Source organism: Hemitrygon akajei, chromosome 8, assembly GCF_048418815.1.
Source record: "Hemitrygon akajei chromosome 8, sHemAka1.3, whole genome shotgun sequence".
Classification (NCBI taxonomy): Eukaryota; Metazoa; Chordata; class Chondrichthyes; order Myliobatiformes; family Dasyatidae; genus Hemitrygon; species Hemitrygon akajei.
In genome coordinates this window covers 17740349-17756682 of record NC_133131.1, presented here as the reverse complement: position 1 = coordinate 17756682, position 16334 = coordinate 17740349, and the positions used below count along the sequence as shown (strand labels likewise).

The 16334-nt window shown below is 38.7% G+C and overlaps 1 protein-coding gene across 3 annotated transcripts in view; it reads right to left on the bottom strand.

Moving 5' to 3' along the window:
• nek8 (NIMA-related kinase 8) overlaps positions 1–16334 on the bottom strand; it is a 78014-nt gene that overhangs the window by 36693 nt on the left and 24987 nt on the right. For all 3 annotated transcript variants that reach the window (XM_073053372.1, XM_073053374.1, XM_073053373.1), the window contains 6 exons: positions 12357–12488; positions 9719–9927; positions 9450–9529; positions 6821–7005; positions 4724–4871; positions 1286–1362 (listed from right to left, as the gene is read on the bottom strand). In XM_073053372.1, the coding sequence (XP_072909473.1) occupies positions 1286–1362; positions 4724–4871; positions 6821–7005; positions 9450–9529; positions 9719–9927; positions 12357–12488 (831 nt within the window). The remainder of the gene's footprint in view (positions 1–1285; positions 1363–4723; positions 4872–6820; positions 7006–9449; positions 9530–9718; positions 9928–12356; positions 12489–16334) is intronic.

Here is a 16334-nt window from a genome sequence, read left to right as displayed (position 1 = left end):
AAGCAAGCTCTTCGGCCCATCTGGCCAATGCCAAACCATCAATCTGCCTAGTTCCATCGACTTGCACCCAACCATAACCCTCCATACCCCTCCCATTCATGTACCTATCCAAACTTCTCTTAAGGTAGATAGATAGATAGATAGATACTTTATTCATCCCCATGGGGAAATTCAACTTTTTTCCAATGTCCCATACACTTGTTGTAGCAAAACTAATTACATACAATACTTAACTCAGTAAAAAAAATATGATATGCATCTAAATCACTATCTCAAAAAGCATTAATAATAGCTTTTAAAAAGTTCTTAAGTCCTGGCGGTAGAATTGTAAAGCCTAATGGCATTGGGGAGTATTGACCTCTTCATCCTGTCTGAGGATGTTCAAATCAACCCTGCATCCACCACTTGTGCTGGCAGTTCATTCCACATTCTCACCACCCTCTGAATAAAGAAGTTCCCTTTCATATTCCCTTAAACATTTCACGTTTCACCCTTAACCCATGATCTCTAGTTATAGTGTCACCCAACCTCAGATGAAAAAGCCTGCATGCATCAACACTATCTACAATAAACACCTCATAATCTTGTATACCTCTATCAAATCTTCCTCGATCTTCTACAGTCCAGAAAATAAAGGCTGAACCACTTCAACCTTTCCCTATAACTCAGGTCCTCAAATCCCAGCAATATATTATATGGGAGGCAGGGTTTAAGGGTTGGCACAACACTGTGGGCTGAAGGGCCTGTACTGTGCTGTATTATTCTATGTTCTATATCCTTCTAAATTTTCTCTGCAGTTTTCCAATTTTATTTACATCTTTCCTATAGGTAGGTGACCAAAACTGGACACAATATTCCAAATTAGAGCTCACCAATGTCTTACACAATTTCAACATAACATCCCAACTCCTGCACTCAATACATTGATTTATGAAGGCCAATGTGCCAAAAGCTTTCTTTATGACCCTATCTACCTGTGACATCTATCTATCTACTTGTATTTACACAGCATCTTTAGTGGCATTTCACAGGATTCAAATTGATAGGTGACAAAACATCATTTAAAGACAGGCTTAGTGAAGAATTGTGGGGGCTGGATTTCAGTCAGTTGAAGGTATGGTAGTAATTGGCAGTGTGATGACAAATCCTAGTTGCTGTTCCGCAGTAGGAATGTTACTGTCTAGTTTAAAATGCCAGAGGCAATTGGACAGCAAGAGCCATAATATTCAGGAGGGAGAAATACTAAGCCTTAATAAAATGAGGTATGGAAGAAAATTGTTCTCACCTGTGTGACATCGTTAAAAGTACCGTGACCCAGACAGCCATTGCTACCATTTCCAAAGGACATTATTATCCCTCTGTCTAAAATAGGGCAAAAGGAAAGAATAAATTGAAAAGTCTGTCAGAAATGTTATGAGCATTTCAGCATATTTCATTGCAGCTTTTAGTTCAAAGCAGCAATTCTCTCTCTCTGCTTGACATAATTCTATGCTTTTTATCTGATCGCATGTTTACTCTATACCGAACATTTGGTTACAACACAAAGGTAATAATCTTCAAAAGGGAAAGAAAAGGCCTGACTTAATCCTCCAAGAGGACCACAACCTCGTCGTTGGGTTTGTAAGCTTGCGTGCCTCAATGATCTGGAGAGCTATACTGGCTGGAATCAGAGCTTCATGCTTTGGCTCTTGGTAGGGTCACCCATGACAAACAGGTAAAAGGGTCCAGCCCAGACTAAGAGCGGTGCATCGGTCCTCCAGATGTGGGGGTTCAGCTCTGGGCTAACAAACCTGACTGGTCAAAATAAAATTGTTACAGGAACAACATCAAAGATTCCTTCTATAGCTGTGTGCAACTGTATGGATAGACAGAGATGGAGGACTTTTATTGCTACCCTACATGCCAGCAGCATAACGGGCAGTAAGAAAGTCAGTCATATTTAAATGGTACAATGTGAAGCTATTATCCAGAGTATAGAGGGCATGGTCCAAAAGTACTTGGTACAAAAGTCATCACAAAGCCTTTCCATTGGTTTGTTAATTTTTTTGGATGATCAATTGCAAATTCAAGTGAACAAAATACAAGACTAGAATTCATAGACTTAGTTAAAATTCTCCATATACTGTACACGAATGACATTAAATGAATCTCTTCAAATAGATCTCAATGTTTCACAGTCCCACATTGGGTAAGACATAACAGACTTTTCAATGCACCTTCCCACCTGCTTACAGCTAGCTGAACTTCACATAATATTCCAACCCATCCAAAAAACAGAGGGATTGAGAAATATAAAAGCACTGAAATAATGCTTTTGCCAAAATAGTTACATGATTGGCACAACATCGTGGACCAAAGGGCCTGTAATGTGCTGTAGATTTCCATGTTCTTTGTTCTTCTATTTCATTGTTTAATCTCATCCAATAAGATCATAAAATAATTTGATTATTATAAATGAGAATGATCATTCAGCCCAATTTAGGTCATCAACTTTGGAAATTAAAATTGGTTATTGATCTTTGGACAAGGCTAATAAGAAGTAGGTTATTTTTCCACCCGCTATTATCCCCAAATTATATTATATCAGCTAAAACAGTTTCTACTTTGTGGTTTTGCTAATCATCAACTTTTTAAAAACTTCTGTTTTTGCACTACTTATTTGAACTATTTTATATATATATATTTACTGTAATTCATTTTTCCATATTTATCATATATTGCATTGTACTGTTGCAGCAAAGTTAATAAATTTCACGATGTATGCTGGTGATACTAAACCTGTTTCTGATATTCATCACTCAAAGTTTCCCTCCATGTCACAGTATCCCAAGAATGCATATACACACTACTGTACCAGAATGCTGTCCCTTACAAGGCTAAAATGAAACTCAACACAGATTTAGGCATGACAAGCACTACAACTGTGTTTCAATAAAATGAGCTCTCATTGATTAAACAGACTGAATTTTCACTTGTTTAAGCAGCCACTATTTTCTGTTTCAAAACAGATTCCGGCCAAGTGAAACTTATACAAGGTCCTAAGTGATTTCTGCATTAATGAATTGTGGATGCGCTTTGAAGTATCAGTTTATCATCAAGATTAACATGTGGGCTTTATCACTTTTATTACGTTTTAGCAAGCAAAATAGAATGTAGATTAAAATTTTTTGAAAAGAACAAATTAGAACAATTGCTGCAACTGCAAAGCAAAGATGCATATATCAGGGTGCTCTTCGGTTTTTTGTAACTGTATGTTTTTCTGCTATCAGAATTATATGTGCTGTGTGACTGTTGGTACTGTGTTTTGCACCTTAGCACCAAAGGAAAACTGTTTCGGTTGGCTGTATTCCTGCGTATGGCTGAATGACAATTAAACTTGAAAGTGCATTTAAACTTGAATAAACTACAACTCAGCATTCAATACTATTATCCCTTCAAAACTAATCAATAAGCTTCCAGTCCTAGGTCTTAATACCTCCTTGAGCAGCTGGATCCTCTATTTCCTCACTTGCGGACCCCAGTAACATCAGTTGGCAACATCAATGGGACTAGGCCGAATAATATTTTGGCACAGACTAGATGGGCCAAAGGGCCTGTTTCTGCAGTAGTGTTCTATCTCCTCCATAATCTCCCTCAGCACAGGTGCACACAAGGCTGTGTGCTTTGCCTTCTGTTCTACTCTCTCTATACTTATGACAATGAGGCTAAGCACAACTCCAGAACCATATTTAAGCTTGCTGATGATACCACTGTCACTGGCCAAATTAAGGGTGGTAACGAATCAGCATATAGGAGGGAGATTGAAAATCTGATTGAGTGGTGCCACAACAACAACCTCCCATTCAATATCAGCAAGACCAAGGAGATGATCATTGAGTTCAAGAGGAAGAAACTGGAGGTCCAGTCCTCATCGAGAGATCACAGTGGAGAGGGTGAGCAACTTAAAATTCCTCGGTGATATAATTTCAGAGGATCTGTCCTGGGACCATCAGCTAAGTGCCATTACGAAGAAAGCAAAACAGCATCTCTTGCGAAGATTCAGAATGTCATCTAAAGCTTTGACAAACTTCCATAGATGCGTGGTGGATAGTATATTGACTGGTTGCATCATGACCTGGTATGGAAACACCAATGCCCTTGCATAAAAAACAAAAAGTAGTGGATATGGCCCAATTCATCACAGCAAATGCCCTCCCCACCATAGAGTACATCTACACGAGCAATATCACGGGAAAGTAGCATCCATTATCAAGGACTCCCACCATGCAGGCAATGCTTTCTTCTCATTGCTGAAGGTGGTACAGGAGCCTCAGGGTTCACACCACCAGGTTCAGGAACAGTTCTTACCCCTCAATCATCAGGCTCCTGAACTAGAGGGGACAACATCACTCGCCCCATCACTGAACTGTTCCTGTTGAAGTAGGCTCACTTTCAAGGACCCTTCATCTCATGTTCTCAATATTTATTGCTTGTTTATATATTTTTTTCTCTTTCTTTTTGTATATGCACATTGGCTATTGTCCACCCTGTTGGGGGCAATCTTTCATTTATTCTATTGTGTCTCTTCCAGGCAATCACAGTATTACAAGAGATACTGTGATTGCCCGCAAGAAAATGAATCTCAAGGTTGTAATAATAAATTTACTTTGATCTGCTTTGAGTCCAGATAATTTCCAAACATCCATCATATACACAAACATTGTGAGGTATCCAAAAACCCTACCTGTAAGACACACTGTAAAAAGGTCTCCACAAGAAACATGTTTGATTGCCACTCCAGACTGACCTTCCAGAAATCTAGAGATAAATTGTGGTTGGGCCTGATCTATGCAACCTGGGAGGGATGTATCTCCAGCACCTCCGGGAAAAGCCTGCAAATTAACAGAGATTAAAGAGAAGCAACTGTCAGACTGTTTAATCTTTCATCTGGAAGACATTACTGCTAAAAAGATTAAACTCCTTCAGTACAATAGAGGTATCAGCCCAAATTATATGTTCTGGACATGGTATGAACACACTAAGTTGTGAAATTAATGCCTGATATTAACTATAATTTACCTTTATCATCTGTCCCAACATTAGGGTTAATGCCAGGACTTAACCACAGACTCCCAGATTCCAATAAGGATGTTAACCTAACTCCGTCGAGGCATCTTCCAGCTGGCAACATATGCTAACAGCTGATCCAGTGGATTTCACAGACCTCCCAAGCCTATGGCAGAATAAAATTGGCAAGTGGCATAGCAGAAACACTGATGTCTGCAAATGCTGGAAATCCAGAGCAACACACATCAAATGCTGAAGGAACTCAGCAGATCAAGCGGCATCTATGGAGAGGAGTAAACAGGCGACATTCTGGGCTGAGACCATTCATCAGGATTGATTAAACGTGGCAGTCCTTATTCAAACAAATGGCAGACCTCAGCTTAGCCATTTTAATTCCACTCCCCCTTCCCATTCTGACATGTCAGTCCATAGCCTCCTTTTTCTGCCATCCTCAAGTTGGAGGAGCAATACTATCTGAATACCCTCCAACCTGACAGCATGAGCATTGATTTTGCTAATTTCCAGTAATTTCTTCCCCCACTCCCTTCTCTTTTTGTCCATCCTCCACTCTGACTCTCCTCCTCCCCTTCTCTTATCCTCACCTCCCCAACATTTCTCTCTGGTGCCCTTCTTTCTTCTCTTTCTCCCATGGTCCACGCTTCACGCTTATCAGATTTCTTTATCTTTTACCTTTTCCACTTATCACTTCACCCCCCCCCTTCAAGTGTTTGCACCCATCACCCGCCAGCTTGTACTCTGTCCCCTCCTCCCCCCACCATCCCAACCTTCGTAGTCTGGCTTTTGCCCCTTTCCTTTCCCAGTCTTGATGAAGGCCCTTTCTCAGCCAAAAACGGCAATTGTTCATTCCTCTTCATAGATGCTCCCTGACCTCACAACCTAGGCCATGCATTTTTCTCACTGCTGCCATCAGGTAGAAGGTACAAGAGCCTGAGGGCTCGCACCACCAGTTTCAAGAACAGTTATCCCTCAACCATCAAGCTCTTAAATAAAAGGGTGATAACAACACTCATCTATTGAGATGTTCCCACAACCAATATTCTCACTTAAAGTACTCTTTATCTTGTTATTTTATGCTCTCATTATTTATTGCTATTTATTTATATTTGCATTTGCACAGTTAGTTGTCTTCTATGCTCTACTTGATCTTTCATTGATCTCGTTATGGTTACTATTCCACAGATTTGCTGAGTATGCCTGCAGGAAGTAGAATCACAGGGTTGGATGTGGTGACATATAAGTACTCTGATAATAAAAGTTACTTTGAACTTTTGACCTGCTGAATTCCTCCGCTATGTTGTGTTTGTTACTCTAGGAGGAATATGTTTTAATATTTGTTAAGTGTAATTATTTTAATAGATTTTTGGTGTGTTGCTGTGCTTTTGAACTGTACAAATAAAATAAACTGTAACAAATAAAATATTTTAGACTTTGAAACAGTATTTTTATTTGAAATTTGTCACTTGGGGATGTTCCGATCATTCAATAGCTGCATCATATTGATAGCTTTGAATCTGAGCACCAGAGCTCATTAGATGCTAGAGGGTTCTCGAAGTGCAGCAGGCTGCTTGAACTGAATGGCCTCTATGCTCCGAGGCATACCAAAGTTGTGGGAAATGGGCTTCCAGCAGAAGGCCACTTTGGAGTTCACACTGAAAAAAGCAACTTGGCGCCGACGAGGACAGCAAGCTAACTTTGGACAAGGAAATAGCTGTATGTTTTAATAACTCTTCTATGCAGATTTTCTAAAACTTACCTCCCACATGATAAGTCGTCCTGATCTGGTCACCCCTGCCTTTTGAGTTCTCCCTGCAGAGACTTGTACTACTTCAGTATTGAGCATTGGAAGCCGGAGTGGAAAAGCAATTCCACTTCCCCAGGTGTACACAATAGAAAGGGGAGGAGGTATTTCTGTCTTACTGGAATTTGTTAGCATTGCACCTATCATCACAGATATACAAGAACAATTATAATTCCAACTTAAACACACTGTACTTAAAATACCTGATCTTATCAACAAGCATGTTACATAAAGTTTCACAACATAGCTATCCAAATTATATGTACTAATAACAATCAAACATGAGGGAAACTTGCTGACCAATCTCTGAGCAATGGACATTTTCAGCAGTAAAAATCTTGCTCTTTCAGAAAGAGCAGCACCAAATATACAGTAAAATATTGTTCTTCCCAGTAACATCAGTGGTGTTGGGTACAGAGATAAAATCTCAAATCTGGGAGCTGAGATCAAATTAAGAAGCATGGTTAACTGTGAAGAAAACTTAAAGTCATTTCACAACATAATCATGGATGATGAAACTCTTAATTGAATTCATCTACTCAGAATAACCACTGTATTCATTTAACCGCTTCTTAAATAATTCCAATGTTTTCACTTCCCAATTCCATCTGGCAGCAATTCCAAATGTTGACCACTGTTTATCTGAAGAATAAATTCCTAATATTACTTCCCATCTTACCTTATTGTACCTTCATGTTTAATTTCAAGTTATATTCCACCCATTCTTCTCCGACTAACAGAACTCCATAACATCATCTCATTAGTTAGCTATTTTTCAGAGCAAAATGCTTATTTTCTCTAACCTTTCTCAAAATTTAAATTCTGGAACTTTAATGACTTACTTTTAAAGTTAAGTATTCAAGTAATGTAGAGTTTAATTACCACTTTGTATTCTTCTGCTCCATTTAAATAGATCAACATTTATTCTACTTTAGGAAAACAGAGATAAATTTGCAGATAAATATTCATGCATCAAAATATGGGAAGGTACATTTTGGATTTAAGAATAATGGATTATTAATGAATAATGGATTAAGAATAAGAGTTTTAAATATTTTTATATAACTCTTTATTCTTTAGAACTGTTGAACTTTGTTTTTTGTTGCACAGCAAATTCCTAACATATATGGCGAATAAAGTTGATCCTCGATCCCTGAATGGTACAATCTTCTGGAATACAGAAACAGATCAATTTTCCATGGCCACTTTGAACTAAGCATCTTTCCCTTTAAGGATAACAATCAATTTTAAGTATTAAGATACACGAAGACATCTTACTCCTTCTAGTTATTGCTGCAGCTAATATCTCCTCAATCTCTGTGTGACTACGTACACATAGTGCACAGATGTAGAATGAAAATAAGTTAATTCAAATATATCACCAGACTAGCTCTTCATCAGAATTTTGCTTCCTTAAATATTGACTCCATTATTTGGTGTCAGAATGGAAACGACTGGGTAATTACCATGTTTAATCACAGCTAATCTAGGTACATTTTACATAATTATGTGCAGAGGTTTATAGTGCAAATTATCTTTTATTTGCTACACTTCTTCTGAAGAAATAATCCTTTTATGAGAAGACTATTGGAGCTTAAGTTATAAATTCAGTTTGGTGACATCTGATTAAACACTCTTATATAAAGAATAGGACTGTTTTCTGTGAGTACTGAAGTATGTCACATTCTGGGTCAGACTCAACAGCTGGCAGTGTGGCCTTCATATTCTGTAAGAATGAAATCCCAGAACTTCCAACACCTTTGAGACTTCTAGTTCTCTCATCACCAATCCTCAACAGTGCAGAAGAGGAAAGAGCAGTTGTAATATGTCCATGTGTTACATACTACCCTATCAATAAACCTTTCATTACTCCCAACCACATGCGTAATCTGCAGTGCCAGGTATCAGTTGATAATTGCCCAACAATAAATGGCAAACTGCCATTGCCCAACACAATATGGTGTTCTGTAAGTGTAAGAAGACAGAAGTAGTGAACAGTGATCTGTGTAGAACACAAAAAAATCTCAGGGCACCAGATAACCTTGAGCCTGCATTCAATAGGTGGTAAATTATGCAGTAATTTAGCCACAAATTATGGAAACTTCCTGGTCATCATTGGAAACAAAGTTGTTTGTCAGGGTAGTCCACTTTCCTCCCATATTCCAAAGACATATGGGTTAAGGTAGTAAGATGTGGGCATGCTACGTTGGTGCTGGAAGCATTCTGACACTTGAGGGCTGCTCCCAGACTGTGTTGGTCATTGACACATAACACATTTCATTGTATGCCTCAATGTGCATGTGACAAATAAAGCTTCTCTTTAATCTATTTATCACTACTCTAATTGCCTTTATCTACTGTGATTCTGGCTCAAGTTTCTCAAGTGCTTTAGCAAGCTATTCAACTGAAAATGTTTCACTGTGGGTAGCTCAGCTCCTTGAGAGCAATTGAGGATGACCAATAAATCCCCACAACCCAAGAAGAAATAAGAAGTCTAGTTAAATAAATTGCCCTGATACAAGTGTATATACTCATCACTAACTTCAAGTAGAAGTTTCATCACCATTTCTAGGCTTCTCCTTACCTCTTGAACGAGCACTGTTAACCCTTCCACCTGTCCGTCTGCCAGAAGCAGGTGCTACTGCTGATAATGGCTTTTCAATTCTGTAAAAGTAGATTGGAGCCTATGTTAATTTCCATGTAATCATTTACAACTCCCGAAAACAAAATGAAATTTTAAGTTTACGTATTCAATATTCAAGTAAAACTTTGTATTTTAAACCTGAAAAGTGATGTCAGGTGAAATAATGAATATAAACACGTTCAGGTTGTAAATTAGTCCATACCACTTACCTCCTCATTTTGACACTGCCAATGTCGGTGTAAAGATTCAGAAGAGCCCGGATGCAAATTGGCTGAGCCATTATCTCATTGAGCTGGGGGCGCTTGGAAGGATCAAGGCTTAACATACTTAAAATCAACTGCCGCAGCTCAGGGCTGTACTGGTCAGATATTGGTGCAAACGTACCACTCATAATCTTCAGCACAAGGGCTGGGAGGTTCTAAAAAGACAATCAAAATTTACGAACTGAAAAAAAGTATATGGACTTGTCAACTGAAGCCCTTCAATTTAATAACACTTTCAGTACAGAATGAAGTACCTACCATCTAACAATTAGATTCAAGCAATCACAGCAGCTTTTGTTAAATAATATGATGAAGATGGTAAAGTGGCAGTCTGAGGTTCTTGTTTTTTCAGCTTATCAACCTTTCCGTTGAAGAAGCACCATGGAATAAAAATTACATTTCACTGGTACTTCATCACAGTGATAAGTTAAAAGACCTTTACTTGAAAAAAAACCTTGGAATAAAAATTACATTTCACCAGTACTTCATCACAGTGATAAGTTAAAAGACCATTATCTGATTTTTACAGGGATATAACTATTCTCTATTTCCTTCTGTTAACATACTCGGCTTATAAATGCAATGCTATAACTATCAGTAATATAAATTCAATACAAGCACAGTAACCAATATGCTCTCAACCATTTTCTGGTCAAGCACATTGTACAGATGTCTTTCAGACCTTGCATTTATTATTCAGAAACTTATTAATCAATCTTAGAGCATAAAAAGTCTTTTCAAAATCACCACTCAAATGTTTAATATCTTTATCACTCTCTAAGCATTTTCAGTGCTCTTGACATGTTAAAAGTTTTCTATTAAAGCTTTCTCCAAAAGAGCCTTAAACTAGCACTAGCTCTGTCACATCAGATGTATCTGACCACTAATGCTTCACCTTCTTCACATAAACAATGAATTTTCAAAAAAACGTAGAAAGCTCCAGCATCCATAGTCCTGTCACATGCCCAGTCATCCGCCACCATTTTCACAGGATATCTTGCATGAGAGTCAACTCAGCACGTAGCTCTTCTGTTACTTCAACTGTAGCTTAAGTAAATACAGTTTATTTTTACTCCCAAACATGAAAATATCTGCAGACCCTGGAAACCCAAAGCTACACACATAAAATGCTGGAGGAACTCAGCAGGTCAGGCAGTATCTATGGGAAAGAGTAAACAGTCAATTCAGGCCGAGACTCTTCATCAGGACTGAGAGGGAAGAGATGAGATGCCTGAATTAGAAGGTGGGGAGAGGAGAAAGAGGCTCACAAGAAGGTAATAGGTGAAGCCAGATGGGTGAGAAAGGTCAAGGGTTGGAGAGGAAAGTATCTGATAGGAGAGGAGTGTGGACAATAGGAGAAAAGGAAGGGGAGAGGGCCTAGGGGGAAGTAATAGGCAGGTGAGAAGAAGCAAAATGTCAGAATAGGAAATGGTGGGGGGGGGGGGGGGGGACTTTTGTTCACCAGAAGGAGAAATCGATATTCATGCCATCGGGTTGGAGGGTACCTAGACGGAATACAATACGTTGCTCCTCCACCCTGAGGGTAGCCTCATCTGGCCACAAGAGAAGGCTAGGGATCAATACATCAGAAAAGGAATGAGAATCAGAATTAAAACGTTTGGCCATCGGGAAGTCCAGCTTGTGGCAAGTAGTGTTGAGGTACTCAACGAAGCGGTCCCACAATTTACAACAGGTCTCATCAATGTAGAGAAGGCCGCATCGGGAACACTGGACACAATAGGCGACCCTTGTAAATTCACAGGTTAAGTGTTACCTCACCTGGAAGTGCTCTGCAGCTAGGATACCACAAGATCAAATTTCAACTGTCTGCCAATTTATAGTTTCCATCAAAACATGCTCCTCTATGGTGTCTATCAACAGCGGTGTCCCTGTATAGTGCTACTGTGAATTTAAGCATAGTTTATATACAACATCTTAGAATTGTTGGATTTACTACACTGATTCTTTAGCAAATGTGACTAGATTCTCAATTAAACTAGTAATTCAAAATTGGTAAACATTGTGATGTTTCCAGCCTCCATGCAAAAAATTATTCATCTATTCTTTTGCATATAAGATATGATTATCTTATACATATCTTTTAAGAATAGTTAGAAGAGCACTTAATCCATCCTCTGACTGATAACTAATACAAGTAATGTAATCATCTCTATTCAAGTAAAGAGGACCCCTCAGTTCAATGTCAGATTCTACTTTAAAAACTCAGTTGTTTTATGGAAAATTTTACCATAGGTTTAATTCTGTTCTGTTCTATTTCCTGTAGAGTTCATATACACGTCTACAGCAGCAAAGACATGTGATAAGGACATCACTTTAAAATTTTCATATTATTCAATTGATCATGGCTATTGCATGCTAAATTAGACATTTTAATCAATGATTAGGTTATGTGCCAAAGAAAATTCATCATCATCCCCCACTAGCATGATAATGAACACAATCTGTCTCATCCCAAGCATGGATCACTTATTAGTAGAGGGATTGGTCAGAGTAATTAAATGCATAATTGTACAGTGAAATATTTATAGTAATTTTACTGTTAATTAAACACTTTGTTTCTTACAGCAGCTTCAAAGGCTCTTTTCAAACTGGCCAGTTCATATAAAACGCAGCCCAGTGCCCAGATGTCACTCTTCTGATTGTATGGCTTTCCTTCACACAGCTCTGGCGAGATGTAACATGGTGTTCCCACCACCTATAAAACAACAAAACTACTTCATCCAGGTCAACATTTCTAAGTTAAACAGAAAAGTAGGTTAGAACAAAATTATGGCAGCTCCTGAATTTTACTGAATCTGGGGACGTGGCATTAGTTAAAAGCAGTGGTCTGGTTACAAAGCAATTACAACTGCGCATTGAACAATTCAGCTTGATAATAGTTAGGATAAAATCCATGACTGCCTGATTCTGTAGAATGGATAATTCTATCATTTTTTGTGGCGTATAAGACCATAGAACTATCAGATATAGGAGCAGAATTAGACTATTTGGCCCATCAAGTCTGATCCGCTATTCTATCACGGCCAATTTATTATTCCTCAACCCCATTCTCCTGCCTTCTCCCCGGAACTTATGATGCTCTTGCATCAATAATCTATCAACCTCCTCATTACTCACACTTTAACTAAAAGCATGCCAATTTAGTATCCCAACTATGATATCCTTCTGTGGAAAACTTCTACTGAAGAACTGTGAAGTTTATTCCAATACACATGTTGGGAAATACTGTAAAGCTGTTTTAAAAATTGTGCAATTCAGATTCCAAAAACAGGCTGCCAGCCCATATGATGTTGAATCTGTTTTAGTGGAGATCAAAAGAGTCACATAGCCAAATAAAGTTGGGTCTAAAGAGCTGTTACTACACAACAAGGAGCAAAATTTAGCAACATCAATATTAGAAGCCAGCCAAATAAAGCACCAAGCACTTAACAGCTCAATTAAAGCGAGATAAATGCTTAAAATAGCTAGTATTCTTCTTAATTATTAATACAGCTCTTCTCATATTTTAAAAAGTGTTAGGTTTAGAAATGTCCCTGATTCACAAACTATTCCTTCTAAATTGCCAATGGTTTCAGTGATTGACTGAAACTTCTGGAGCAGGACTATCAAAAATTATTTTACTTGACATTCCAAAATGCTGCTCAATTGAGAATAAAATGGTTTCAATTCAGTTAAATTACCTATTTAGACATATACAATGCAAGATTTTTGCCCAGATTGTGGTACAGTGGATTCTGGTTAATTGGGCCATCAGTTAAACAGGGCAGCTGCTTATTTGGGACAACTCTTAAAGAACAAAAAAACTAATCAAGAAAATAGCTGGGATTCCTCGCGCTTATTTAGGACACTATACAAATTATTTGGGGCAGGGTACTGTTACCAGTTTTTAAATAGCGTCAGTCACGTGTACTTTAAGACACTACACCGTGCTTTGAGCAAACAGTTTTTAAATAGCTATGTTGTGTGTGCTTGTCTTCAGAAAGCAGTGATTTTAGTCAATGATAGTTGGCAAGAAATAAGCAATTAGACAATTCAGAACTGTTTTGAACACTGAGGTTTCAAGTATTCAGGCTTGGAGATGTCAGAAACAGCCGGGAGTGAAAATGAAATGATTTCACTACTTCAGCAAGTTAGGAACTATGAAGAATTTGAAAGTATTGACAATCATCTTGAATGTTACAATGAAAATGGAGATTTGGTGGATATAATCATCAAAAGCATTATATGAAGGCAGTCCATTATCTACACTAGTTGTACTGATTTTGTTCATTTACAACCAAAAGAATGCAGCAGCATACACTTACATCGATAATTGTTAGGAACGAATACACAGTTTTATAGTACTGCAGTAGTATTGATAGTGTTTCAATTTGTTCTGTATTTCATTTAAATACTTAATTTGTTACTCTGTTAAACAATAGATTGTTTTTTCTTTAATACCTTTTTAACTATTTCCAAGAAACTTCAGGTAATTGGGACTATCACTAATTGAGCCAAAGTGTATGTTGCCCAATGTGTACCAATTAACCAGATTCCACTATAGTCAGAAACTGAGTTAACGATGGAAGAAAATATCAAGGATGCTGCATATAAGGCTGTTTACAAATCTGAGTGTGTTCAATGTTTAAGCTTGTCCAAGAAGACACCAGACCTAGATAAGGATCTCTATAGATCCAAACAATGATTGGAAACCTTCTGCATAACAACTCAGTAATCAGCAGTGGCTACCTGACAGCAACTCAAATGCAAAGCAAAGCTCCTCAGTGAAGTAAAATCAAACAAGAACATATATCTAAAATAGTTATACAGAAGTATAGGATAGGCAGGACGGTTTAAAAAAAATTGCAGTCAGACTGCCAGGAAGGGCAGGCAGATAATAGGATAAAATTGCAGCCAGCAGGATGATTATTAATGCATTAGGGATGCAGAATCAAAAAGGATAGCAAATACAATACTCAAAGTGCGAAATCTCAATGCACAGTGTATAGGAAGTAAGGTGGATGATCTCATTCCACTTTTACAAATTGTTGAGTATGATGTTGTGGCCATCGTGGTTGAAGATGGTTGTAGTTGGGAGCTGAATGCCCAAGGTTACATATTGTATCAGAAATAGGAAGGTACACAGAGGGGGTGGGGTAGCTCTGCTTGTAAAGAATGGCATCAAATCATAAGTAAGATGTGACCTAGGATCGGAAGATGTTGAGTTCTTGTGGGTTGACTTAAGAAACTGCAAGGATAAAAGGACCCTGCTGGCAATTATATACAAGCTTCCAAACAGTAGCTGGGAAGTGGATGACAGATTATAATGGGAGATAGAAAAGGTGTGTCAAAGGACAATGATGTGAGAGTCATGGGAGATTTTAACATGGTATTGTAGCCGTGTGCTACACGCAGCACTAAAATAACGACACGGAGTCGGTAAACTGCAGTTAAAGAAGATTTTATTCGAACTTCACAGCCTCGCTTTAAAGCCTCCCTGATCCCGCCCTCCCCGGGCGCGGATGCTGTAGGGGACACGTACTCACAGTCCCCCACGGGCTTTTCCCTTTGTTGGTGAAGCAGACCTGGCTCCCTTTTGGGACTGGCCTTTGTGCCAGCGCGCTGGCTATTTGTGAGCCGGTTCGAGTGCGCTAGGAAGTGGGTCGCCACAGTATGTAGAATTGTGAAAATCAGGTTGGTAATGGATCTCAAGAGACTGAATTTGTTGAATGCCTATGAGTTTGCTTTTTTAGAGCAGATTGTCATTGAGCCTACTAGGGGGATCAGCTATACTGGATTGGGTGGTATGTAATGAACCGGAGGCGATTACAGAGCTTAAAGCAAAGGAACCCTTGGAGTCTGTGATCAGAATATGATTGAGTACAACTTGAAATTTGATAGGGGCAAAGTAGAAACATAGAAAATAGGTGCAGGAGTAGGCCATTCGGCCCTTTGAGCCTGCACCGCCATTCAGTATGATCATGGCTGATCATCCAACTCAGAACCCTGTACCTGCTTTCTCTCCATACACCCCGATCCCTTTAGCCACAAGGGCCATATCTAACTTCCCCTTAAATATAGCCAATGAACCGGCCTCAACTGTTTCCTGTGGCAGAGAATTCCACAGATTCACCACTCTCTGTATGAAGAAGTTTTTCCTTATCTCAGTCCTAAAAGGCTTCCCCTTTATCCTTAAACTGTGACCCCTCGTTCTGGACTTCCCTAACATTGGAAACAATCTTCCTGCATCTAGCCTGTCCAATCCCTTTAGAATTTTATACGTTTCAATAAGATCCCCCCTCAATCTTCTAAATTCTAGTGAGTATAAGCCTAGTCGATCCAGTCTTTCTTCATATGAAAGTCCTGCCATCCCAGGAATCAATCCGGTGAACCTTCTTTGTACTCCCTCTATGGCAAGAATGTCTTTCCTCAGATTAAGGGACCAAAACTGCACACAATACTCTAGGTGCGGTCTCACCAAGGCCTTGTACAACTGCAGTAGAACCTCCCTGCTCCTGTACTCAAATCCTTTTGCTATGAATGCCAACATACCATTTGCCTT